The sequence below is a fragment of the Dendropsophus ebraccatus genome, chromosome 14, assembly GCF_027789765.1.
Source record: "Dendropsophus ebraccatus isolate aDenEbr1 chromosome 14, aDenEbr1.pat, whole genome shotgun sequence".
NCBI classification, from domain to species: domain Eukaryota; kingdom Metazoa; phylum Chordata; class Amphibia; order Anura; family Hylidae; genus Dendropsophus; species Dendropsophus ebraccatus.
The window spans coordinates 56,118,986-56,145,760 of NC_091467.1; the positions used below are offsets into that span (position 1 = coordinate 56,118,986).

General features: G+C 44.6%; 2 protein-coding genes across 3 annotated transcripts in view; both read left to right on the forward strand.

Annotated features, from left to right (window-relative positions):
- CDR2L (cerebellar degeneration related protein 2 like) overlaps positions 1-13,581 on the forward strand; it is a 19,326-nt gene extending 5,745 nt beyond the window's left edge. For both annotated transcript variants that reach the window (XM_069953349.1, XM_069953348.1), the window contains exons 2-6: positions 3,570-3,682; positions 5,568-5,716; positions 5,826-5,990; positions 7,097-7,367; positions 8,805-13,581. In XM_069953349.1, the coding sequence (XP_069809450.1) occupies positions 3,644-3,682; positions 5,568-5,716; positions 5,826-5,990; positions 7,097-7,367; positions 8,805-9,386 (1,206 nt within the window). In that variant the 5' untranslated portion in view covers positions 3,570-3,643 and the 3' untranslated portion in view covers positions 9,387-13,581. The remainder of the gene's footprint in view (positions 1-3,569; positions 3,683-5,567; positions 5,717-5,825; positions 5,991-7,096; positions 7,368-8,804) is intronic.
- Positions 13,582-15,485: 1,904 nt separating this feature from the next.
- MRPL58 (mitochondrial ribosomal protein L58) lies at positions 15,486-23,201 on the forward strand. The gene is made up of 6 exons (XM_069953350.1): positions 15,486-15,666; positions 16,066-16,099; positions 17,670-17,729; positions 18,343-18,425; positions 19,578-19,747; positions 22,545-23,201. Exons 1-6 carry the CDS (start codon positions 15,529-15,531, stop codon positions 22,627-22,629), a joined length of 570 nt encoding a protein of 189 aa, XP_069809451.1. The 5' UTR covers positions 15,486-15,528; the 3' UTR covers positions 22,630-23,201.
- Positions 23,202-26,775: the final 3,574 nt, after the last annotated feature.

The window sequence follows — 26,775 nt, forward strand, 5'->3', positions numbered from 1 at the left end:
CACACGTGCAGGGTTATATGCAGGTACATGTGCAGTGTTATATGCGGGCACCCGTGCAGTGTTATATGCGGGCACACGTGCAGTGTTATATGCAGGTACATGTGCGGTGTTATATGCAGGCACACGTGCAGTGCTATATGCGGGCACACATGCAGTGCTATATGCAGGTACATGTGCGGTGTTATATGCGAGCACACATGCAGTGCTATATGCAGGCACACGTGCGGTGTTATATGTGGGCACACGTGCAGTGTTACATGCAGGCACCCGTGCAGTGTTATATGCAGGTACATGTGCGGTGTTATATGCAGGCACACATGCAGTGCTATATGCGGGCACACATGCAGTGGTATATGCGGGCACACGTGCAGTGTTATATGCCGGCACACATGCAGTGGTATATGCCGGCACACATGCAGGGTTATATGCCGGCACACATGCAGGGTTATATGCGGGCACACATGCAGTGTTCTATACGGGCACACGTGCGGTGTTCTATACGGACACACGTGCGGTGTTCTATGCGGGCACACTGTCTTATGTTAATCGGGTAAAGATGCAGATGATGCCACTTAATATCACTATACATATAAATACCCCCCAGGCATAATATAGGCAGGGCGGCATCACCAGGCACGTTACTGGTCATACAATTTATTCAGCTATTTAGTTTTTCTGTGTTTTCTGTTTTCCAAAAGTGACAACCACATATAGCCACCATATAGATGAGAGAGTCCCCACACTCATCACATCTACCATAGTAGTGATTCCATTCAGATGCAGGGAATATATTCCAGGTTGTACAGTCTAGGTACAGATTCCGATGGAAGCTTTAAGGCAATAGACTTCTTTGAAAAGTACATTTTCTATCTTAGATTCTACCCATTATAGTGCAAACACACCTTCTCTATAGGTCTTTATTAAAATGTTGCTCAGTTTTGCTTCTACAGCCTTTCCAGTTTGCTATATTTCTCTCTATACTTGTATACTGCCTGTATGATTATCCCCTGCAGGCCGCCTTGTCTCTGCTCTCCTAGCTGTCTTCCCAGGTTTCTCCCTCCTCTAAAGAAAACATGGAACTGTTTTATTAAAGGGGTTGTCTTTTCTTGTCTTGCCATTAGGACAGTTTCTGGGGAAGCCCATGATGTCAGTAATGACCTCACAGGGTCTCCCTTTGCAGAGTCTGTCTGGGGGCATGCAGAGTAGACCCCGTAGGGCACTGTTGGTTTGTGTCATGTGACCCTGCACCGCCATCATTTCCGATCTGTTCTTATGATAAAGCAGAACAATGGAAGTGATGACAGATGTGGAGAAGTCCTTTGTCAGCACTCGGGTATCATTTCTAAGTATGCTTGTTGTTCAGGAACCCGGTTGTCACTTATCCATCCTTTCCGCACTTGCCTTAGATCATCCATTGTATTTAATGAATTATGAATGCGCGGTGCCTGACAGTCTAAACCATTGATCCATTTATTGTATTCATGTACCCTTGGCCGTGAGACGTGGCTATTACTGGGGCGGGAAGGTCATATGATAAATGATATATAATCCAGAAACTGACTGTAGGTATGGTACAGCTATGTATGGTACAGTATGGTACAGCTATGTATGGCATAGTATGGTACAGCTATGTATGGTACAGTATGGTACAGCTATGTATGGTATAGTATGGTACAGTTATGTATGGCACAGTATGGTACAGCTATGTATGGTACAGTATGGTACAGCTATGTATGGTATTGTATGGTACAGCTATGTATGGCACAGTATGGTACAGCTATGTATGGTATAGTATGGTACAGCTATGTATGGTACAGTATGGTATAGCTATGTATGGCACAGTATGGTACAGCTATGTATGGTATAGTATGGTATAGTATGGTACAGCTATGTATGGTACAGTATGGTACAGCTATGTATGGCACAGTATGGTACAGCTATGTATGGTACAGTATGGTACAGCTATGTATGGCATAGTATGGTACAGCTATGTATGGCACAGTATGGTACAGCTATGTATGGTATAGTATGGTACAGCTATGTATGGCACAGTATGGTACAGCTATGTATAGCACAGTATGGTACAGCTATGTATGGCACAGTATGGTACAGCTATGTATGGTACAGTATGGTACAGCTATGTATGGCACAGTATGGTACAGCTATGTATGGTACAGTATGGTACAGCTATGTATGGTATAGTATGGTACAGCTATGTATGGTATAATATGGTACAGCTATGTATGGTATAGTATGGTACAGCTATGTATGGTATAGTATGGTACAGCTATGTATGGTATAGTATGGTAGAGCTATGTATGGTACAGTATGGTAGAGCTATGTATGGTACAGTATGGTACAGCTAGGTATGGTACAGTATGGTACAGCTATGTATGGCACAGTATGGTAAGCTAGGTATGGTATAGTATGGCACAGTATGGTACAGCTATGTATGGTATAGTATGGTACAGCTATGTATGGTACAGCTATGTATGGTACAGCTATGTATGGTACAGCTATGTATGGTACAGTATGGTACAGCTATGTATGGTATAGTATGGTACAGCTATGTATGGTACAGTATGGTACAGCTATGTATGGTACAGTATGGTACAGCTATGTATGGTACAGTATGGTACAGCTATGTATGGTACAGTATGGTACAGCTATGTATGGTATAATATGGTACAGCTATGTATGGTATAGTATGGTACAGCTATGTATGGTACAGCTATGTATGGTATAGTATGGTAGAGCTATGTATGGTACAGTATGGTAGAGCTATGTATGGTACAGTATGGTACAGCTATGTATGGTACAGCTATGTATGGTACAGCTATGTACGGTACAGCTATGTACGGTACAGCTATATATGGTACAGTATGGTACAGCTAGGTATGGTACAGCTATGTATGGCACAGTATGGTAAGCTAGGTATGGTACAGTATAGTACAGCTATGTATGGTACAGCTATGTATGGTATAGTATGGTACAGCTATGTATGGTACAGCTATGTATGGTATAGTATGGTACAGCTATGTATGGTATAGTATGGTACAGCTATGTATGGTACAGCTATGTATAGTACAGCTATGTATAGTACAGCTATGTATAGTACAGCTATGTATGGTATAGTATGGTACAGCTATGTATGGTACAGTATGGTAAGCTAGGTATGGTACAGTACAGTACAGCTATGTATGGCACAGTATGGTACAGCTATGTATGGTACAGCTATGTATGGTACAGCTATGTACGGTACAGCTATGTATGGTACAGCTATGTATGGCACAGTATGGTAAGCTAGGTATGGTACAGTATAGTACAGCTATGTATGGTACAGCTATGTATGGCACAGTATGGTACAGCTATGTATGGTACAGCTATGTATGGTACAGCTATGTACGGTACAGCTATGTATGGTACAGCTATGTATGGCACAGTATGGTAAGCTAGGTATGGTACAGTATAGTACAGCTATGTATGGTACAGCTATGTATGGTACAGTATGGTACAGGTAGGATGTACACTCCCTGCAGTTTACGAGCTGTATTCTTCTTCTCTATCAGATCTGCATCTGGCAGCAGAACTGGGGAAGACTCTGCTGGAGCGCAACAAGGAGCTAGAAGTGTCTCTGCAGCAGATGTACCTGAGCAATGAGGACCAAGTGCAGGAGATCGAGGTAACAGGGGTGACCCCATCACTACATGATAAACGCCTGGACGCCAAGGGCTGGCTATAAGGCAGCCGCACATAACAGGATCCAAAGGGTTGGAAACCGAGTTGCGTCTGGTAAATGATGTGTCTGAAACTGCATGAGGACGGAATCACGTCCCCTTTTCTTCACTAAGAGCTGTACGATGTTGCCGGGATAATTGGCAATTTCACATGGCCATTGGTGACCGAATAAGTAACCCATTAAATCATATTCCAGGCTACAACCCTACAGTCACATCCAGTCCCCAGTTGTGGGGTCAAGGCTGTGGGTCACATGCAACCCTATCCACTTGTATGGCTGAGGGGGTAGTGCAACAGACTGTGCAACACAATGATTCCTGGCTGTGTGACTGAGAATCGCTGTACCACCACACAACCTACCACACACACAATGTAAGACATGATTCAGGGTACTATTAGTGACTATAGCTTGTTGGGCTGTCGATGGTTAAAAAATGGTGAGAATCAATAATAATAAAGTTATTCATTGTGCCCAATGCCAACCCCAGAGAAGCCAGGGGACGCCTCTCCTTCCTCCCTTACTGCTCCAGCAGATGAGATCCCTTTGAACAGATCCCAGACAGATTCAGTGAGGAATGCTTATGTTTCCATCATATATCTATCTGACCCTTAAGATATGACTGGCACGTCATACGTCAACTATAGTGTTGTGCAAACTTGCCAGAAGTTCAGGTTCCATAACAGTCATCTGAACCCAAACACTCAGCATTTGACTTCCAGGGTATGGAGAAGTTGGATGCCGCCCTAGGGAGTCCTGGAACACATGGATATACAGTCATAGGCCATGTTCAGACCATGGGAAAAACAGCGGCTGTTCTGTGACAGTGCCATGTCGCAGAACGGCCACTGTCTGAGGTGTTCAACCTGGCCTGTCCTTTTTTTTTAACATCACACATTCAGGTGTGCCTGCAATCCAATTAGCCATAGCAGACAATGTAAAGTATGGCCAGTGCGCCCACCACTAGTTATCAGTAAACCCCTTTAATGATCAGCCAATTGACATAACCTGACATGCTGTCACTATTACAGTCTATGCAAAGAGATGATGGTTGACCTCAGGGAGATCAACCAAAAACACCACAGAGACACTATCACAGGTCTCTACGTGAGTGTATTTTAGGACATTGTCCCCTGGGAAATCAAATATGCAAAAGAACACTCCAGAGACACCATCACAGGTCTCAACGTAGTGAGCTAGCCAGACCTTCCCTCCGGGAAGGAACATCCAAGCCAAGGATTGTCTTCAGTCAAGGAAACCACCCAAGCAAGGTATCCATCCACAGACAGCTGTTTCGGGGTATTTGCCCCTCATCAGTGTGGAGTAGGATTCTGGCTAGTGGGAGCAATGCTAGTAAGTGCATGCAAAGAGATGATTGCTGGCTTGGTTTGGTCTGGCTAGCTTACTACGTTGAGACCTGTGATGGTGTCTCTAGAGTGTTCTTTTGCATATTTGATTTCCCAGGGGGCAATGTCCTAGGATATACTCACGTCGAGACCTGTGATAGTGTCTCTGTGGTGTTTTTGGTTGATCTCTCTGAGGTCACCATCATCTCTTTACATGCACTTACTAGCATTTCTCCCACTAGCCAGAAACCTACTCCACACTGATGAGGGGCAAATACCCTGAAACAGCTGTCTGTGGATGGGTACCTTGCTTGGGTGGTTTCCTTTACTGGAGACATTCCTTGGCTTGGTTGTTCCTTCCCGGAGGGAAGGTCTGGCTAGCTCACAACGTTGAGATCTGTGATGGTGTCTCTGGAGTGTTCTTTTGCATACTGTCACGGTCTAGATAGCACAAATATTTTTTTCTATTCTTTTTGGCTCCACAGTACCTAAGTAAACAGCTGGACATGCTCCGCCAGGTGAACGAGCAACACGCCAAGGTATATGAACAGCTGGACACTGTAGCCCGAGACCTGGAGGTCACTAACATCAGGCTTGTACAGGAGAACAAGGCGGCCCAGCAAAAAATAGAAAGGTGAGAAAAATATATAGTAAATAACCTTGTACATGGATGGTAATATCATATATGATATCATAAAACATCATATGTAACAGATGTGATCATCCAGATTTCTGACTTCCAGTTTAACAGATACTATAGATGGTTTACAGAAGCAGATAGAAGATCTGCAGAGACAGGTGGAGGAATTACAGGGTGTGGAAAAGGTGCGAACCAGAAGGGAAAAGAGAGAGAGACGTCGTACTATCCACACCTTTCCATGTGTGCGCGAGCTGTGCTCCAGCATCTGGTAAGTACTATAATGGGTTTTTTAATATTGGTTTTCCCATAGTTAAATCATTGTGCGAAAAAATTTTTATTTCAGATAAACTGGTTTCAGAAAGTTATATAGATTTGTAATTTACTTCTATTTAAAAAAATCTCCAGTCTTCCAGTACTTACCAGCTGCTGTATGTCCTGCAGTGTTGTTTACTTTTAAATCTGACACAGTGCTCTCTGCTGCCACCTCTATCTGTGTCAGGAACTGTCCATAGCAGGAGAGGTTTTCTATAGGGAGTTGCTGCTGCTCTGGACAGTTCCTGACATGGACAGAGGTGGCAGCAGAAAGTACTATGTCAGACTGGAAAAAATACACCACTTCCTGCAAGACATACAGCAGTTGATAAGTAATGGAAGACTGGAGATTTTTAAATAGAAGTAAATTACAATTCTGAAACCAGTTAATTTGGGGGGGGGGAAGTTTTTTGCTGGGGTACCCCTTTAAGGATTGCAAAAGGAATGTGTCATTTAAGAATTACCTGTTGTTTAAATCTTTTTTATTTTATATTGTTCATCATCACAATACTGACCTGCTGCATATTGATATTAGTGAATATTCCTCAAAAATAGTGTAAAGTGGAGACATAAGAAAGGTACTATAGGTTAGCAGGTTAGTATGGTGTGCACTGCTGATATATTCCCTTTAGGGTATAAACCCACACACCGTATAAGCAGCGTATTTACTGCTGCTATACGCAGCAAATACGCAGCAAACACGCAGCAAATACGCAGCAAATACGCAGCAGATTATATCTAAATAACTGAACACAGCATCAAATCTGTACCAACAAATCTGCTGCGTATTTGTTGCGTATCTGCTGTGTATATGGTGTGTGGGTTTGTACCCTTAAGAACAGAGAAGGTTTGTGCAACATTGAAGGTAAGTAAAGAGACTATGAGGGATAAGCCACATGATCTAATCCAGAGTGCACGACTGACAGATGGTGGATAGAGACTTATATGAAAGACACGTGTGACCCCGGGTGCAGCACTATAGGCGAAGACATAGGTCATGGGTGCAATATTTACATGGAGAAAATAGTGTTATTGCTGATGATCACTAATGCTTGTCCCCAGGTACGAGGATACAGTCAGCAAGCATGCTTCTTGCCTGGATCTGTCTCAAAGACCATTACAGATGGAAAATCAGCGTTTGCAGATGGCTGTAAATGTTTTGAGGGCACAGGTAGCAGAGGAACGGCAGCGCAAGGAGAGGGCGGAGCAAGAATACCAGGCCGTCATCCAAGAGTATGCCGAGCTGGAGCAAAGAGCCTGTGAAATGGAAAACTGCAAGATGCGTATAAAGGAACTGGAGAGTGAAATGCAAGAGTTACAGCAGATGAAACAAGTGAGTGGATTTCCTGTTCGTTTGGATGCCAATATTCATAATTACATTACACTGCTATAGAAGGCATGGGGGTTATTGATGCACTGGGTTTGCAAGATGTTATATGAGCAGAAAGGAAAGACACAGCAGCAGGAGGACAGCAAGGAAGAGGTTTCCCTACTGAGCTGCTGCTGCTGAAAAGCTAAAAGGAGGGGGAGATTACACTGAGTGGACCTATAGAACGGAGTACACTGCTAACAATGGAAGTAGAGAAAACCATGATTTTCCTTTGAGGAACAGTGTAGATCATCTTCAGCTATTCCTAATGGCCCAGGGTCTCTTCTTCACATAGCAGTTTCCTCCTGTAATTTGTCCTGATCTAGCTGTTACTAGAGACAGATTTTACTTGACATCAGGCAGTTAACAGCAGATTGCAGAAAAGTGGGACACCTGGTGGCCAAGACTTTAGAGATTTTTTTTATGGGGTAATTATTATGGTTTTTGGCTAGTAAAGTGCTTTACAAATATACTAAGACTCATATAGGCTATGAGATGGAGGGAAGATGTTTGAAACTACACTGACACTGACAAAATTAAACCAAACCTCATCATGAAACAAGTGTTAAAGTAATACAATATATTTATTCTCTGACTAGTTGAGTCATATAACATTTTGGAGGGGGGGGGGGGTGTCGTCCAGCACATCTTTCTTAAGACAATGCTTTTGATTTTGGCAAAGTGTCCATGGACATGCTGCTAATTTTTTCCAATGCCGTTATAACGTATCGGCATTGATAACTCTCATCGTCATTGTCTCCTGAGAACAAGAACCATAATTGTGTATGTAGAAAGACAAAGAGCAATCATGCAATCAAAGACGCCATTGTATCTGAACTCCGGGAATACATTCAGACAGTGGGTGTAGCCCTAGAATATTTGATGACAAAATGAATTCTTACTTCGGGTACTCTTCGGGTACTTTTTCAAAATCAACTGCTTTCAGAAAGTTATAGAGATTTGTAATTTACTTCTATTTAAAAATCTCTAGTCGTCCAGTACTGATCAGCTGCTGTATGTCCTGCGGGAAGTTGTCTGACACAGTGCTCTCTGCTGCCACCTTTGTCCGAGACAGGAACTGTCTAGAGCAGCAGCAAATCCCTATAAAAGACCTGTACTACTCAGGGCAGTTCCTGACATGGACAGAGGTGGCAGCAGAGAGCACTGCGTCAGACTGAAAAGAAAACACCACTTCCTGCAGGATATACAGCAGCTGATAAGTACTGGAAGACTTGAGATTTTTAAATAGTAGTAAATTACAAATCTATATAACTTTCTGAAAATAGTTAATTTGAAAGCAAAAGATTTTCGCTGGCGTACCCCTTTAAGGCTTCATTACCTGACCTTCTGTGCATTGTATACTTGGTAATGGCTAAAGATTTCACGTATTTGTCCACACAGGTGAAGCGTTATCTGCTGAGCCGTGGAGATAGCCTATCCCAGGCATTGCTGGAACCCCTTAACAAGACTCCAGAAACGGATGACCCAGAGCCATTAGAGGGGGAAGAAGATCGGAGCAAGAATCCAGCCTCTCCAAACTCTGCCGTCAGGAAAAGCTGCAGCGACACGGCACTGAGTGATATCGTAGGGAGAGATGCTGCCAGCCGGCATGAGGGAAATTACACCCTGCATGCCAACAACACCAGGCGCCGGGGCATGTCTATCCTGCGAGAGGTGGATGAGCAATACCACGCACTGCTGGAACGTTACGAGGAGCTTTTAGCCAAATGCAGGAAACACGAGGACAATCTCTGCCATGCTGGCGTGCAGACTTCTCGTCCAGTGTCAAGAGACAATTCCAGCAGAGACCTCCCTGCGGAGGAAGTAGAGCCCGAGAGAGTGCTTACCCTGCAGCTGGAGGCTGCCGACCGACGGCTGGAACAGAGTCAGCCAGAGTACAAGGCTCTGTTTAAAGAGATATTTCATCGTATTCAGAGAACCAAGCAGGATGTTAGTGCCGGAAAGGGACCTGGGGGCAAGTGAGACCTATTGGGACCAAATTTTCAGTGTTGCTCACACTAACTAAGCCCTGCACTCTTATGTACTCCCAATGCGGAGCACTTTTTTCACTGCCCATAGCAGACCCTGGCGTACTACACCTATGAATAGCCCAGCGGCCAGTCTTCTGAATAAGCTTTGTTATGCACAGCCAATGCATTATTAATGGAGATGTGTATAATGCGATCACTAAGCTGCATCTAAGTGACAGCTGCGGCTCAGGTAGACCTGTCCCATAGGTGCTATCAACAAATATAGAACACTAGGAAAGGTACCGACCCCACAATGTGCTCCTGGCTATCCGGCGGGTACGTAATCTAGAACAATATTATTTATCCTATATCCTAGAAGACATGATGCATTAGTTCACTTTATATAGAAGCAACACTAATTCTTTACCATGTAGCTACAGGTAGTATACCACACTATAGATGTCACTGTCAGCCTCCATATTTCTGAGCGGTACTAACCGGTATATACTGCACGCCTGTCCTGGGGCACCTTGGGGTTAGGTATGAGGAGGTTTTTGGCCCGGTCCCTTGCTGTGGCGTTGGCTGTGCTTGCAGAGGTGATCAGTGTTCTAAGCTCTGCAGAGTTTCTCTGCACTCTGCTGCTACGTGTACTACCCTTTTCCCTTTGTGCGTCTGTGAGTGTCTTCCCCTTCCAAACCCAGGTAGAACTTTAAACTATTAAGACTACAAAAATCAGCAATGACGAGGATAAAAGGCCATTTATACCTTTTTTTTAACCAACTACAACTTTGAAGGGTGGGCATCATAACCGTGATCTATCCAGTATTGCAGGTGTCTCTCCGCATTTACAGCATCCCTGGACCTGTCACTGTGACACATTGCTGAGCCGCTAACCTGGCTTCCACACATATATATAGGCATTATATGATCACCCTATTAAAGCCATGCTTCCAGCACTGAAGTCGCTAAACTATGCCGTAGAGGTGCTGTCGGAGCCCAGACTTGTATGCAATAAGATATGTACATTCTCACAATGACCCTGTATGCACATACCAGCTGACCTTCATTCATGACATACATTGCTGCTTTGTACTGGAAACTGGAATCGCCCTTACCAATATCTGCAGGTTCGTTCACTGTGAGGGCAGTGCAGCGATACCTGGTCTCATGGCCATTTAACTTGCATGATTGAGATACGGTAGGTTTATGGTGTCCTATCTCAGGGTAGTGTAATGTAGTGACAGAGAAGCTGAACAGAATGATGTATCACTTACATTGTTCTGTACAGCTGATCCAGAGATATCCTTCTGAATAACATGGGCAATAAGTAGTCCTCTCCATTATGTGTGTGAGCCCAGTAGTCCTGGATATTCATGAGAAGCAGGAAACTCCACCCACCAGCTACTGATTGGCAGTTATCTATCCATGCTGTGTTTAGGCAGTCAACTGTCAATCAGCAGCTGGGGGGAGGGGTGCGGCAAGAATCCTATTCTCCTGCATATTAGGAGAACAGCTGAACAAACTACCAGTTTATGCTGCCCTTATTTAAGGCAGCATAAACCTAGTGAAGGCTTCCCTTTAGAGTGTCATTATAAAGAAAGAAACTTTTGACGTGTTTCAGAGATATGCAAAAAGTTTTGATCATGGTCTGAATACTCGGACCTTGATTGATCAAAACTTTGGACATGTCAAAATAAAATTTTATGATGATAAAAACACTTTTTTCCTGGTTACTGCCGTGGGACGTGTCTAGAAGGGCAGACTCTTCCTACTACCTATCCTAAATTCTCTGTACTAAAAGCTTCCCATTCCCATCCTCTCAGCTATGATTGACAGCTTGAACATTCAATACTGACCAGTAGAACTGTCAATCATATCTGAGGGGAGGTGTCAGGGAAACTCAATACAGGGGGCTCCGTGCATCTAACAAGAAGAGTCTTATGGATACTTGCTGTAGTGTTGACTGGGAGCTGTAACGTTTCTTTCAATCATGCAGGTTATGTGACCAAGGGATCAGATATGATTCTACTCGGGTCCCTTACCTCTGTTTAGGGCTGTCAGCAGTTTTCCCTTTAAGACCGTGAAATTTGAGTTTGGCCAGAAAACAGGGGGAGCCATGTACCAATGTGTTCTAATTTTCATTGTGTCACAGGTCCACAAGTATTTTCAATGCAGTGGCTTTTAACATGTAAGTCTATGGAGCGAGGCTGCTGCAACAATCACAGAAGTTAGGGCCGTATTACACCTCCGATCCCTAATGTAAACAAGCGCCAATCTGCTAGATCAGTACTTGCTTACAGAGCCTATTACACGGCTTGATAATCGTGCAGCAAGGGCTGTGTGTGTGTATATATATATATATATATATATATATATATATATATATGACAAGCTTGGTTGTTTCCATATTCTGAATAGGACAACAGAGTTGTTCTACTTACCTCACCACAGACATCTGTCAGCTAGAGGCAGGTCACAGTTCTCCTCGGTTTCCAGTTACAATATCGATAGACCTAGAAAAATTGTTGACGAAAAGATTTTCAGCTGTGCTGACGCACCCCAAGGGCATTTAGCTTAGCTATGTAACCTATATGCAGAATGATTCAACTCACATTGACTCTGGAACTACTATGGGAGGCTCCCGATGTCATTGAAGTTTTATAGTCCGACACTGAGCTCACCTCAAAAAATAAAAAATAAATCATTCTTGGCAAAACTTATCCATTCCACCCTATCTCATAAGAACGCACCTTAGCGTTACTTATGTAAACTCCATAATAGATATGTGAGATACATATGTGCAAGAAAACATGGCCTAAAATTTCAGCACTCACTTTGAATGTTAAAGGTTGGCCCATGAAGCCATCAATATTACCGGTGTGCTAGGTTGGCACAAGTAACCAGTGACTAGGTTTGCCCATGTAGCCATCAGCATAACCAAGAACTAGGTTGGCCCATGTAGCCATCAGTATTATCAGTAAGCTAGGTTGGCCCATGTAGCCATCAGTATTACTGGTGTGCTAGGTTGGCCCATGTGGCCATGAGTATTACCAATGTGCTAGGTTGGCCCATGTAGCCATGAGTATTACCAATGTGCTAGGTTGGCCCATGTAGCCATCAGTATTACCGATGTGCTAGGTTAGCACATGTAACCAGTAACCAGGTTGACACATGTAGCCATCAGCATTACCAATGACTAGGTTAGCACATGTAACGAGTGACTAGGTTGGCACATGTAGCCATCAGCATTACCAATGACTAGGTTGGCACATGTAGCCATCAGTATTAATAGTATGCTAAGTTGGCACATTAATGCTGCGTGTACACCGAGCGATAATTTGCCCGATCGTACCATTAACCATTTCTAAATAACAATTTGTTTTAGATAACGATCAGCGTTTAGACGGAACTATATATCGTATGGAAAAATCGTATTGCGATCGTTTTGGGATCACTTAAGCCTATCTCACACATAGGTTAAATCGGTGAAAGATTGTTTACACAAAACAATCTGCAAATTTTTTGCGAACGACCAACGACGAATTGAGAACATGATCAAAGATCAAAACGAACGATTTCTCGCTCGTCGCTTTATCGTTCGTTATGTTTACACGGAACCATTATCGCTCAAATGCGATATCGTGCAAATTCGAACGATAATCGTAAACGCAGCATTAGCCATCACTATTACCAGTCATCATTGTACCCGACTGGAAGGTTTACTACAGCCATATAATATATTACTCCTACTCTGTCAGCTTATTGCTGTTTTGGTCCAGCATTTTTATTATTAGTTGTGTCCTGGGTTTGCATATTATTTATTCTGTAATATATAGGTAAGAATTAGTTTATATATTGTCACTTGTCTCTTGACATGTATTCAATGCAGTACAGGACGTCCATTGGCCATTAGCATGGTAGCTTCTGTGCTCAGGTATTGGACGTTCCTCTGCTGGGGATGGCATGTGAAGACCGTTACATATACATCTTATATATCTGCAGAATTCTCAGGTTGGGGTGACTGCCTCCTCCTGGAGGTCACAGTGTTACCTGCCCCCTACTGGATGATCTGGAACGACAGCGACATCTCAGTATTAGCCTCAAACATGTCATTTCTGTGTATAACAGACATAAAAATGGGAACTTTACGTTACTCTTCTACATAAAGTTGCTTTATTAAGGTAATAAATATACTAGAATATAACAAAGTATGGTGTCTGTGTGTCTTCTTTCTTATACAAGTTATAATGGGTTCAGATAGGTGACGAAAAACATGAACAAATTGTTGACAGTAGATTGGGGTCAGGTACCAAAATGGCTAGTATGTAGTGTTGAGCCAACCTGTCGATGTTACCGGAATCTAAACGTGTTTGATGCGGCAACTGCAGAAGTTGGATGCCCCCCTGGGAAGCCCTGGAAAACATGGATTAGGCTATAGGCAATATCCATGTTTTCCTGTCAGCAGTAGGGCCTCATCCATTTTCTGCAGCCACTGGGAATCAAACAGGTTCAGGTTCGCTCCACTACTAGTAAGGCTAGTTTCACATGTACAAGATCGCAACGGATTTCACGCTGCATGATCCTGTGTAGTGTCATTCTGTAAGTTTACATAGTCGCAGCGTTTCATTCTGCTGCGAGTATGTAAAGCCCTGTCCACCTTAACCTGCAGCGGCCCGTTGAATACTTTACCTGTTCGTGCTCCGGCCTGCTTCTGTGGCTTCGGCTCCCTGGCGTCTTACTCAGCCACTGATTGGGACGTCAGGGAGTCGGGAGCCACAGAAGCAGGCCTGAGCGCGAACAGGTGAAGTATTCAACGGGCCGAATGAAAGAAACTCTGCGACTATGTAAACTTACAGAATGACACTACACAGGATCTCGCAGCCTGAAATCCGTTGCGATCCTGTGCATGTGAAACTAGACTAAGGGGCCTATTCCAGGGAGCAATAATCGGCCCGATTAGGCCGATTATCGCTCGGTGGAATAGAGAAAACGATCAGCCGATGATCGTGTCATCGGCTGATCGTTTATTTAGGCCCAAACCTAAAAACATCGGTCACCCACGGCGCATCGCTGCGTACAATATAGATGCGCGGCGGGCGACCGACGATTCAAGCAGCATATATTACCTAGTAGGGCTTCTCCTCCTCTCCGTCTTCATCCCGGCCCCGCGTGCAGCAGCAGCTTCGGTGCCGCCTGACTAAGCTTTCAGACCGCTCAGCCATTCACAAGCCGGGACCGCCGCGGCCAGTGATTGGCTGAGCTGTCTGAAAGCTCAATCAGGGCGCTCCGGAGTTGATGCTGCGAGCGGGACCGGGATGAAGACGGAGTTGAGGAGAAGCTCTGCTAGGTAATGTATGCTGCAAGGGCTGCAAGGACATCAATAACGATGTCCCTGCAGCCCTCGCTAAACGATCATCGGGCCATGGAATAGGCCCAGTAAACGAGCGCCGATCTAGCAGATCGCCGCTCGTTTACATTATTGATCGGCCCGTGGAATAGTGCCCTATCCGGATCCGCTGCGTTATGGGACCCATTCACCTTCACAGTACTGGATCCGTAAAGGATTTCGCTGCTAACCCGCTTTTTTGGGGTATGCTTAAGAAAAACGGTTTCGTTTTGATCCGTTTTATATTTTTAATGGAAGTTAATAAAAAATGGATCTAAACGTGCAGGAAGTGGTGTATTGTCTCCAGTCTGATACAGTGCTCTCTACTGCCACCTCTGTCCATGTCTGGAACTGTCCAGAACAGTAGGAAATCCCCATAGAAAACCTCTCCTGACTGGAGGGAATACACCACTTCCTGCAGGACCCATAGCAGCTGACAAGTACTGGAAGGCTTGAGGTTTTTTTTAAAGAAGTAAATTACAAATCTCTGGCACCAGTTGATTTAAAAGAAAACAACCCCTTTAATAACAAAGCATGGCATGGATCTCAAAAGAAGTTTCATAGCAACAATCACAGCTGTCACTTTATGACTAGATGGGAACCGGTTGCTATGGACAACCGCTGCCTTACTGTCTGCCCTATGAGGCCAATTGAATCCACCACAAGGCGTCGCTGTCCTCTGGTGCGGAACTATGTGCTCAGAACGCTTGTTCCCAGACGGAAGATTACTGTGTGGTGCACTCCTGCCAGGAAGTGTTTTACAGTCAACATGGCGACCGCCGGTTTGCTGCCGCGGTTGTCGGTGTTACGTGCCCTTGGTGCTGCCGGCGTTCGCTATGCTTCCAGCTTTCAGAGCGCCTATAGTTTAGACAAGTTATATCCCGACAGTGTGACCCGGAGCGCAGAGGTGAGCGGCCCGCGGGGAGGGAGGTTCTTGGTGTGTGATTGACAGCCGGCTCCACCAATGAGGGGCGCGACCTGCAGGAGCTGCTCACATTGGGGTGACATTGCCCGATTATTAAAGGGGCTTCTCTATAGATGTCATAGAGCGGTGTTATGTACAACACAGGCCCCAGCATACCCTGCCAGCTTCTGCTGTGTCCCATTTCCTTTGGTTGTCAGAGCATGCTGGGAGTTGTAGTTCTGCAACAGCTGGGGGCCTCAGATTGAAGCACGCTGCCATAGGGGATGATCCTCTTATAACTATGGATTGTGTCCGTCCACAACCAGGCAGAAAATCAGCTTTACAGCGAATATTCATAGTATTAATGTTCATTCTAACATGTCTGATTTGTTCCTACCACAGGTGAGCGGGCCGGAGCTTATAGACATTCCCGTTGGTGAGTTTGTACTATAACATGCGGTAGAGTTGGGGTATATAAGATTATATGTACCTTAAGGGCCTGTTCACACTGGGCAGTGGAGTGCGATGGAGAGTGAGACGTCACATTGAGACTGTGAACAGGCTTTTATATAGTATTTTATTCATCTTCAGAATCTCATATATCATGAATACAATAGAGGCCGAGCATGTGTCCTGTCGCGTCATTCACATGGAGGACTACAGACCCTTGTTCTCTTTATTAGGGGGGGGGGGGGGATAGGGGATAACTTATTTTTTCATTAAAGGGGTTATCCAGCGCTACAAAAACATGGCCACTTTTCCCCCTCTCTTGTCTCCAGGTCAGGTGTGGTTTGCAATTAAGCTCCATTTACTTCAATGGAACTGAGCTTCAAAACCCCACCCAAACTGGAGACAACAGTAGGGGGAAAGTGGCCATGTTTTTCTAGCGCTGGATAACCCCTTTAAGTGTGCGTTTACACGTACCGCATCCACAGTGTATTTCACTCTGCTGCTGTGACCCCTCTTCTGTCTCCTGCGATTGAAGGCCAGAAGTCACGCTTTCCTATGCATTCTTTATGGGAGAGCGTGACTGTCTGTTGCAGGTCAGGTGCTTGAAGAGGCTCATGCATCACCTACCCACGCTCCGTCTTGCTTCTCCGGCACCCGGGTCACTGACTGCGCTCAGCCAAACAGTGCGATCTCCTGCCGCAACGCACTGATTGGCTGAGCTGCAGATCTTGCAGCGTGAAATCCGTTGCGGTTGCGGTACGTGTAAACACACCCTAAAGCAGTACTCCAACTTTAAAATCCACAGGATAGGGGACAAGTAAGAGATTGCGAAGGCTCTGACCTCTGGTACGGCAATCTCCATATTGGCGCCTGCTTCTTTGTTTTGAATAGAGCTGTAGCTGTATTAATTCTCTATAAAGTCGCCGGAAAGAGCAGAATATATCATTAACATACTGTACCCACAGCTCTATTCAAAACATAGGGACAATATGGAGAGCGCCAGGGGGTACGGAGGTCAGACCCCCTGCAATCTCTTACTTGTCACTTATGCTGTGGATAGGGGACAAGTTAGTTTTAAGTTGAAATACCCCTTTAAAATTTCAGTACACTATAATGGGGTCTGCCATCTTGCCTGAGCCATTTAAAGATATGCTTTACAGCAAGCCCCATGGACATAGTCACAATAGACAGAAACAGTACCAGTGAGATGAATAGGAAAGGTGTCTGGGCATGTTCTGTGACCTATACATGAGTCTTTCTATGGGGAGGGGGGGAGGCTGAGTCTTTGAAAATCCTCAATTTTTCTCTCTATTTATCAGTGTCACCTTTGCTGTAATTATGTACATCATTTTCTTCCTCACGCAAACACAACAGAAAGATTTCAGGATTATATTAAAAAAAAAATACAGATAGTAAAATGGAAAATTAGAAAAAGCACCCAAAATTGTTATCATTTAGCATAAAAACTTGGTTTAAACATTAGGTCCATTTGTGATTACACATTCACTTTAAGGGATTTACCTGATGAGTCTGACTAACAAAATGTATTTCCACAGATCGTGTGAGCATCTCGTACAGCAAGAGCAGCGGCCCCGGAGGACAGAATGTCAACAAAGGTAAGAGCAGAACAAATACATAGAGAATAGAGATGAGCCAACCCCAGCATGCAGCATTGGATTACTGGTGGCTGAAGTACCTGGATGCAGCCCTAAGCCATGTACATGTATCCATGTTTACCAGGATTCCCTAGGGCTGCATCCAACTTCTTCAGCCACTGGTATTCAATTGCTGCAGGCCTGGGTTGGCTCATCTAACAGAGAATAAAGATTTCCTGTGTCAGTGACATGGCAGAATTCCCATGCATTGTAGGAGAGTCTTTTGGCCTTTCAGATGTCTGGCTGGGGGTTGCTTTATATCCACTGACATACTATTAGCAGGGTGTCTTATAGAGACCCTAAAATATAGAGGAGTTCAGTATCACCCGAACAGAAAAAGGCAAAAGCCACGGACTGGAAGCTGAGACTGAATCCTGCTATTATGTAGAGGCAAACCAATGGCAAGTAGCAATAAACCCAGCTCCTATGTCATACTCTGTATATACACTGGAGCTCTGCCTGTGCAGATAGGCTGCTGTATGTACCACCCTTATAGAGAATGGCCATTGCATCCTGTAGTGTTGGTGATTTTCCATGTGACTTGTTATGAGTTTTCTTCTTTACGCTCCCACAGTAAACACAAAGGCTGAAGTAAGATTCCACTTGTCCACCGCTGACTGGATCCCAGAAGATGTCCGGGAGAAGATCGCTGTGCAGGTAACAATATATGAAGGAGTTCAGATAGTGTACTATGGTTGATGTGGTTGCTACATTTAATAAACCCATTGATGTCACGTTTGCAAAAAAAATTTTCCGTTTTTGTCAGGAGAATACGTGGTATTCCTTACTTTCTCTTCTATTTTGTGGCCTTACACACAAAATAGCTGTCAGCTGAATGCTCAATCGGCCAACAGCCACCTCCTTTGAGCTTCCCAATACACATGTGCGACGAAGGATTGTAAGACATTTTTGTGCACTACTCTTGTCTCCAGGTTGGGTGCAGGGTTTGTAACTCAGTTCCTTTGACGTTAATAGAGCAAAGTACACCTGAACTGGAGACAAGAGTGGGACTGTCTCTGGAAGAGAGTGTCCATGGAATTCTCACGGATAAACTCAGCGGAATTTTGCAGTATGTCTGCACGCACGGCCGCGCGCCTTTCCGCCGGCTCCATAGACACCATTCTATGGGCCAGCGTATTCCGCTATCCACCGAAAGAAGTGACACGTCACTTCTTTCGGCGGATGGCGGAATACGCCGGCCCATAGAATGGTGTCTATGGAGCCGGCGAAAAGGCGTGCGGACATACTGCGGAATTCCGCGGACATTATCCGCAAGAATTCCTCAGTATGAACCCACCCTAAAGGAGAAGTCCCACAAAAATACAAAATCACAGGCAGAGGGGTGGAGGAACATAAAAAATGAAAGTATACTTACCCATCCCTGTGCCTCCGAAGCGTTGTCTTACCTATCTCTGATAGTCGCAGGCCTGCATCTACTGCTGCTCCAACATCACATACCCTGCTGATGGATCGCTTGCTCAGCCAATGAGTGACTGGGCCGGGACACCATTGCAGTCACTGACTGGCTAAGCAGGCAGTCTATCAGCGGGATCGGGATGTTGCAGGAGCCAGGGCCATGACGTATGAGGAAGCCAGACAAAAATGACATCCGGCGGCTGTCTGAGAGCGGTGTTATGGTGGCACGGGGACAGGTAAGTATACTTTCTTTATTATGTTCCAGCACCTCCCTGTGATTTTGTAATTTTGTAGGACTCCTCCTTTAAGAAGACACTCTTTATATTAGCAGTAAGGTGGCTTACCTTAAGATGTTATGGCTTATTCCATATTGTCTATTTCTCTATTACCTAGCATAAAAACCATATAAACCGTGATGGAGAATTAATAGTAGTCTCACAAGTGAGTCGGTACCAGATGCGCAACTTGGCTGACTGTCTGGATAAAATCCGAGCAATGATTTCTGAAGCCAACCAGAAGCCAAAGCCTGTGTCCAAGGAGGATGTTAAACTACGACAACTCAGGTACAGAGATTTGCATCATTCCTTTATTTGTAGTGTGTATAAAGATAGGTTTGTGCCTTTGTTTCCCTTGTTTCTGGAGGACTGGGCCACCAGCAAATCCTTCTGGTATAATAATGGTCCCAGCAGAAACCATCCATGTGGAGAGGTGTCACTTTCCCCAGAATGGCGGTAATTCACAGGAAACCTCTTGTGATGTGCAGTTTCTGGCCATTCAGCACACTGATATAGGGGCCACAGCCTGTGAACCCAGCCTGATAGGTTAAAGGGGTTGTCCAGCGAAAATCTTTTTCTTTCAAATCAACTGGTGTCAGAAAGTTATATAGATTTGTAATTTACTTCTATTAAAAAATCTGAAGTCTTCCCATACTTATTAGCTGCTGTATGACCTGCAGGAAATGTTGTGTTATTTTTCATTCTGACACAGTGCTCTCTGCTGACATCCCTGGCCGAGACAGGAACTGTCCAGAGCAGGAGAGGTTTTTTATGGGGATTCACAGAAAACAGACTGTCTTGGCCAGAGATGTCAGCAGAGAGCACTGTTTCAGACTGAAAATAAAACAACACTTCCCGCAGGACATACAGCAGCTGATAAGTATGGGAAGACTTGAGATTTTTTAATAGAAGTAAATTACAAATCTGTATAACTTTCTGGTATCAGTTGATATGAAAGAAAAAGATTTTTGCTGGACGACCCCTTTAATTCACATGGAACCTATTAGATTTTAAAGGAGAAGTCCAGACAGACTCATTTTTTTGAGCAAGTGCTAAGAGGTAGATAAAAGAAATAACATGCTCTTACCTCCCCCGCTCTAGCACTAGTGGTCGCATCCTGTCGCTCCGGGGACCTGGGTCGTGATGTGTGAGGTTCGTCCAGCCAGTCAGTGGCAGAGGCAGGACCTCAGTATGGCTGCTGAGTGGCTGAGTGGACCTCTCATGTCACAACCCGGGTCCCTGCTCAGACCAGGAAGCAGCCGGGGATCGGCAGAATGTGGGCAGCGCTTGAGCAGGTGAGGTTATTTCTTTTTTATCCTCCCTGTCCCCAGCACTAGCTAAAAAAAAAAAAAATTGGTCTGGCCGGACTCCTCCTTTTTAATGTTGCTAACCTACCACAATGCAATTCAATATGGCCATATACATATTTTTTATAGACAGAGGGTGGGATGGACCGTATAGGTATTAAAGGGAACCAATCACGCCGAAATTGCCCCCATTGATAAGGAAGCGTGCTGGTACATCAGGCAGCACGCTTCCCAAACATCCCCCTGTCCCCTCCGTCCCCTCTTTTGTTAGCCCGTAATCTTACTTTTGTGATGTCCCGCGCCGTATGCTAATCAGCCCCAAGTAGTCAAGGTGGGCTGAACTAGTCACGGTCCTGGGCGCTGTAATCACGCCCAGAGGGGCGTGATTCAAAGACCTTCGCTCCGCCGACGTCATCTCTGGCCCGCGCTCACGTCGTTGGCGCGCCGCGTCTTTCGCATGCGCAGTACGGCGGGAGAAGATGCTGACGTACTGCGCGTGGGCGGCGTGCGGAAGACGTCTGCGTTGGAACGCAAGCGCCGCCGACGTCTTCCGCACGCGCAGTACGCCAGCGTCTTCTTCCGCCGTACTGCGCATGCGCGGCATGCGAAAGACGCGGCGCGCCGCCGACGTGAACGCGGGCCAGAGATGACGTCGGCGGAGCGAAGGTCTTTGAATCACGCCCCTCTGGGCGTGATTACAGCGCCCAGGACCGTGACTAGTACAGCCCACCTTGACTAGTTCAGCCCACCTTGACTACTTGGGGCTGATTAGCATACGGCGCGGGACATCACAAAAGTAAGATTACGGGCTAACAAAAGAGGGGACTGAGGGGACAGGGGGATGTTTGGGAAGCGTGCTGGCTGATGTACCAGCACGCTTCCTTATCAATGGGGGCAATTTCGGCGTGATTGGTTCCCTTTAAAACAGGATTACCCTGGGATGCCACTTTAAGGGATTGTCTGGTTTTAAAGGACAACTCCCACAAAAATTTTTTTTTGCTCATTTAACACACATTACAAAGTTATATAACTTTGTAATGTGGTTAAATACCCGGCCTGGCCCCCTTCCCCCACTTTCGAACCCCCGACCCCCCACCCCGGAAGTTAAGGAATGTATACATTACCTATTACGATCGTCACGGTCCTCTTCTCCGGGGCGGCATCTGGTGACGACGACGTCAGAGCCGAGGGGCGGTCCGGGTCTTCTTCCTCCTCGGCGTCTTCATGCAAAGTGAATGGGGATGAAAAGGCTGCTGGTGCACATGCGCACCAGCAGCCTTTTCATTGGCTGGAGCGCATCACATGGCTTCCAGCTTGCTCAGCCCTGATTGGCTGAGCTTGCTGGAAGCCATGTGATGCGCTCCAGCCAATGAAAAGGCTGCTGGTGCGCAAGCGCACTGGCAGCCTTTTCCATCCCCTGGACCCGGAAGTTGGAGACATCGCTGGATGGCGGACGGCGGCGACGGAGAGGCGGACGGCGGGCGAATCGAGTGGCGATCGTCACCGGAGAGATGGTGAGTATGGTGTCTGTGTGTGTCTGTGTTTTTTTTTTTTTTTTTTTGGGGTCCCGCGGGAGTTGTCCTTTAACGCCTCCAGCAGGTTCTACTCTGGCTGGGTAAATACTAGACAGGACTGACACCTTCTAGTAAAGCCTGTACATAGAGATCCTACTATGAGATACTAGGTTGTTGTATATTTTGCTTCGAACCACATTTGATTCCAGCAACGCCATGTTCGGGAAGTCTGCTCTGGTAACACTTGTCCTATTGTGTCTATAGGTTGGAAAATATGAACAGAGAACGCCTGCGCCAGAAGAAGATCAACTCTTCAGTAAAACAGAGCCGCAGTGTAGGCTTGGACTGACTGTAAAACTGCTGGTGTCTTGTTACTGTGACGTGGCGCCCCCACTGGTGGCAAAGGGACAACAATGAAGCCTTGTCTTGTGCCAGAACCTGAAGTTCTGAGGGCATCATGTATAAGGACTGCTCTGTGATAAAATGTTAAAGCGAATGGACCACTTTGCTTAGTGAAAAGTTTTTTTTTTGTTTTTTTTTTTTAATACTACCTGGTCACCGCTGGCGAGTACATCCCGGTGGTGCGGTCCATCAAACCGGTTCCCACTGCCTGCACCGGACTCTGCTATGTAATTTGTCTTGCTTTATGTACTGGAGACAAACTTGATTCTGGTGGAGGGGAGGGGATATTGGGGCACTGGGCCCGTCTTCAGTACATAGAGCAGGACAAATTGCATATAAAGAACCGGGCCATCGGGATGTATGCTTGGGGGCCGACCAAGTAGTATTAAAAAAAAACAAAAAAAAATAAAATTCACTAAGTAAAGTGGTACATTTGCTTTCAGCATGTGGTATCCACACTTTAAGTAAAACTATGATTTGTGACCAATGAGAGTGACCTAATAAACTTGTATATGGAAAGCCGGTGTCCTGAGTCTTCAGAACTGAAAAGTGTGTGTTATGTATGTAGTAAGTGTAAGCAAACTGCAGGCGCTGACCAGTCACATACGAAATGACGATAAGGAGGATAAAGGCTGCACTAAAGAAATGTATGTTACATTAGTTGATGACTGAGGGCTTACCTCCACCTCTGCACACTGTTTTTGTGGCGTTTTTGCAACATTATGCTTTTCCGCTGCACCTTTTCCATTGCAAGTCATGTGATCCATAAATCAGATGATCACCCTTTGGTTGTCCAGGTATGATGGGAATTGAAGTTTCAGCTTGGAGGCTGAAACCTGCTAGACTAAAGCACCAAAAATCTATTTGTTTTTTCAGGCCTTAGTTCTGTACCTCCTGGCTGAGCAGTTGCTCAGTACTACAACTCCCAGAATGCATCGCTTTTCTTCAGCTGTTCATTAAACCCTACTCCCCTCTCACAGCTCTGCTGTCAGGTCCCGGGCCAAAGCTGTTTCATTACGTCTCATTTCATTGCGGACTAGTGCACGTCAGTGAAGTTGCAGCATCTGCTGCATTCTCTTTCTGTCTGCTGCTGTTTCTGTAGTGTCGTTCAGCCTAAGGCAACATGCTGTACTCACACTCCTCACTGTCCCATCTGTATATGACAGATGGTGATGTAGGCTGATGGGGAGGGAGGAGCTGGAGGGAGGGAGGGAGGAGTCTATTGTGTGAGGGAGGAGCTGGAGACAATAGAACACTGTGTATGCAGTACTTCGTTAAAACAATTGGTGTCTCACATTTAGGCTATGTTCCCATTTCAGGAACATATCGGGCAAAGATGGCCATCTTGTTATATAGACAGCTGCTAATAATGATCATGATCTTCATTAGCAGCTGTTTACATATTGAGATGGCAACCTTTGCCTAATATGTTACCAAAGCCTTAGGCTGTGTACACACAATGGGGGAGATTTATCAAACATGGTGTAAAGTGAAACTGGCTCAGTTGCCCCTAGCAACCAATCAGATTCCACCTTTCATTTCCCAAAGAGTCTGTGAGGAATGAAAGGTGGAATCTGATTGGTTGCTAGGGGCAACTGAGCCAGTGTCACTTTACACCATGTTTGATAAATCTCCCCCAATTGTTTACTCGTCCACTTAACCCTAGAATGTATACCTGGGGCCTCGCAGGCCCGCTCTGTTAATTGTTTTCTATTTACTGCAAGATTATTTTAGTTAAAATTCTGAAACTCTAGGTATTCCTCAGGTATATAGTTGTTAGTCATTTCAAGTTGTTCATATATTTTTATGTTACAAGCATTTCGGTATAACAACTCTTTTTTTGTGAATACCCCATATTCACATACCTGGGGTCTTTTAGGCCCGTACTAGTTTTACATGTGATCCTACTTCTTTTTGTCTTTACTGTTGCCCCCATTAGCTACATCTGGAATCTTTTTATCAAGAACATTACCATTCTAGTGAAAATGTGACAGTGGATGAGCAACTTCTTGCATTTAGGGGACGTTGCGAATTCATTCAGTATATGCCCAGCAAACCTGCTAAATATGGTATTACATTTTTCTGGATGTGTGATGCTGCAAGCTATTATGAAATGAATGGTCTGATTTACTGTGGCAAAGATGTTGACGCTCCAGTCCAGACGGACCTATGTTCTGACGTAGTAAAAACACTTGCTAAACCAATTTTCTATTCTGGGAAAAAATATAACAATGGACATCTACTTCAGCAATCTAGAACTGGTCAATTTTTTGCTTCAACTGATGCGTTTTGATCCATTTTTTATAATGGAAGTCAATGGAAAAACGGATGCACATAAATGCATACATTTTTCCATTTGTATTTTTGCAAAAACGGATGAAAAAAAAAAACGGATTGCTAAAACATGTGAACCCAGCCTAAGGCTTCCCACTTTATGAACATATCGGGAAAAAGTAGCCATCTTGTTAAATAGGCGGCCACAAATAATGATCATTATTAGTGTCCGTCTATGTTACGATACGGCCGCCTTCCCTTTGTCCCAGAAGTGGGAACATGGCCTAAAGCTGTAATGAAAAGATTCTGTGTTTCTGACCCACTTATGGTTGGGCGCACAAAGGATTTTGGCCCTCATTTTGCTCAGTGGTTAAACCCAGGAGTGGAACCGACACAGTGGAAACACAGTATATGGAAAGATTTGCAGCTTTCTCTGTGTTCTAAGGCAGCTCCAGGTTATGGAAAAAAATACTGGTCAAAATAGGAATTCAAAAGCGGAGTGGAAACAGCTGTAAAATATATATTTTAGCACCTTTTCGACACTCTTCAATAATATGAAAAATGTACAATAAAAAAGGACAAGAACACAATTGAGATCCCAGCGTTACAGACACCACCTGCTGCAGGTATAGTAATATAAACACACCTCACACATAGGCTTCTTGTGGTCATATTTGGTCTTTTATACCAATATACTGTGTGATCCTGGTAGATTAGTGGTCATATATACCGATATACTGTGTGATCCTGGTAGATTAGTGGTCATATATACCGATATACTGTGTGATCCTGGTAGATTAGTGGACATATATACCGATATACTGTGTGATCCTGGTAGATTAGTGGTCATATATACCAATATACTGTGTGATCCTGGTAGATTAGTGGTCATATATACCGATATACTGTGTGATCCTGGTAGATTAGTGGTCATATATACCGATATACTGTGTGATCCTGGTAGATTAGTGGTCATATGTACCGATATACTGTGTGATCCTGGTAGATTAGTGGTCATATATACCGATATACTGTGTGATCCTGGTAGATTAGTGGTTATATACTAATATACTGTGTGATTCTGGTAGATTAGTGGTCATATATACTAATATACTGTGTGATCCTGGTAGATTAGTGGTCATATATACTGATATACTGTGTGATCCTGGTACATTAGTGGTCACATATACTGATATACTGTGTGATCCTGGTAGATTAGTGGTCATATATACTGATATACTGAGTGATCCTGGTAGAGTAGTGTTCACATATACCGATATACTGTGTGATCCTGGTAGATGAGTAGTCATATATATACCAATATACTGTGTGATCCTGGTAGATTAGTGGTCATATATACTGTGTGATCCTGGTAGATTAGTGGTTATATATACCAATATACTGTGTGATCCTGGTAGATTAGTGGTCACATATACTGATATACTGTGTGATCCTGGTAGATTAGTGGTCACATATACTGATATACTGTGTGATCCTGGTAGATTAGTGGTCACATATACTGATATACTGTGTGATCCTGGTAGATTAGTGGTCATATATACTGATATACTGTGTGATCCTGGTAGATTAGTGGTCATATATACCGATATACTGTGTGATCCTGGTGGATAAGTGGTCATATATACCAATATACTGTGTGATTCTGGTAGATTAGTGGTCATATATACTGATATACTGTGTGATCCTGGTAGATTAGTGGTCATATATACCAATATACTGTGTGATCCTGGTAGATTAGTGGTCATATATACCAATATACTGTGTGATCCTGGTAGATGAGTGGTCATATATACCAATA

Excerpts from the sequence above, each read along its gene's own strand:
- MRPL58 (XM_069953350.1), top strand. The coding sequence starts at position 15,529 with ATGGCGACCGCCGGTTTGCTGCCGCGGTTGTCGGTGTTACGTGCCCTT. Across the intron at positions 17,730-18,342 it reads AGGACAGAATGTCAACAAAG|TAAACACAAAGGCTGAAGTA; the intron begins GTAAGAGCAGAA and ends ACGCTCCCACAG. Across the intron at positions 18,426-19,577 it reads GGGAGAAGATCGCTGTGCAG|CATAAAAACCATATAAACCG; the intron begins GTAACAATATAT and ends TCTATTACCTAG.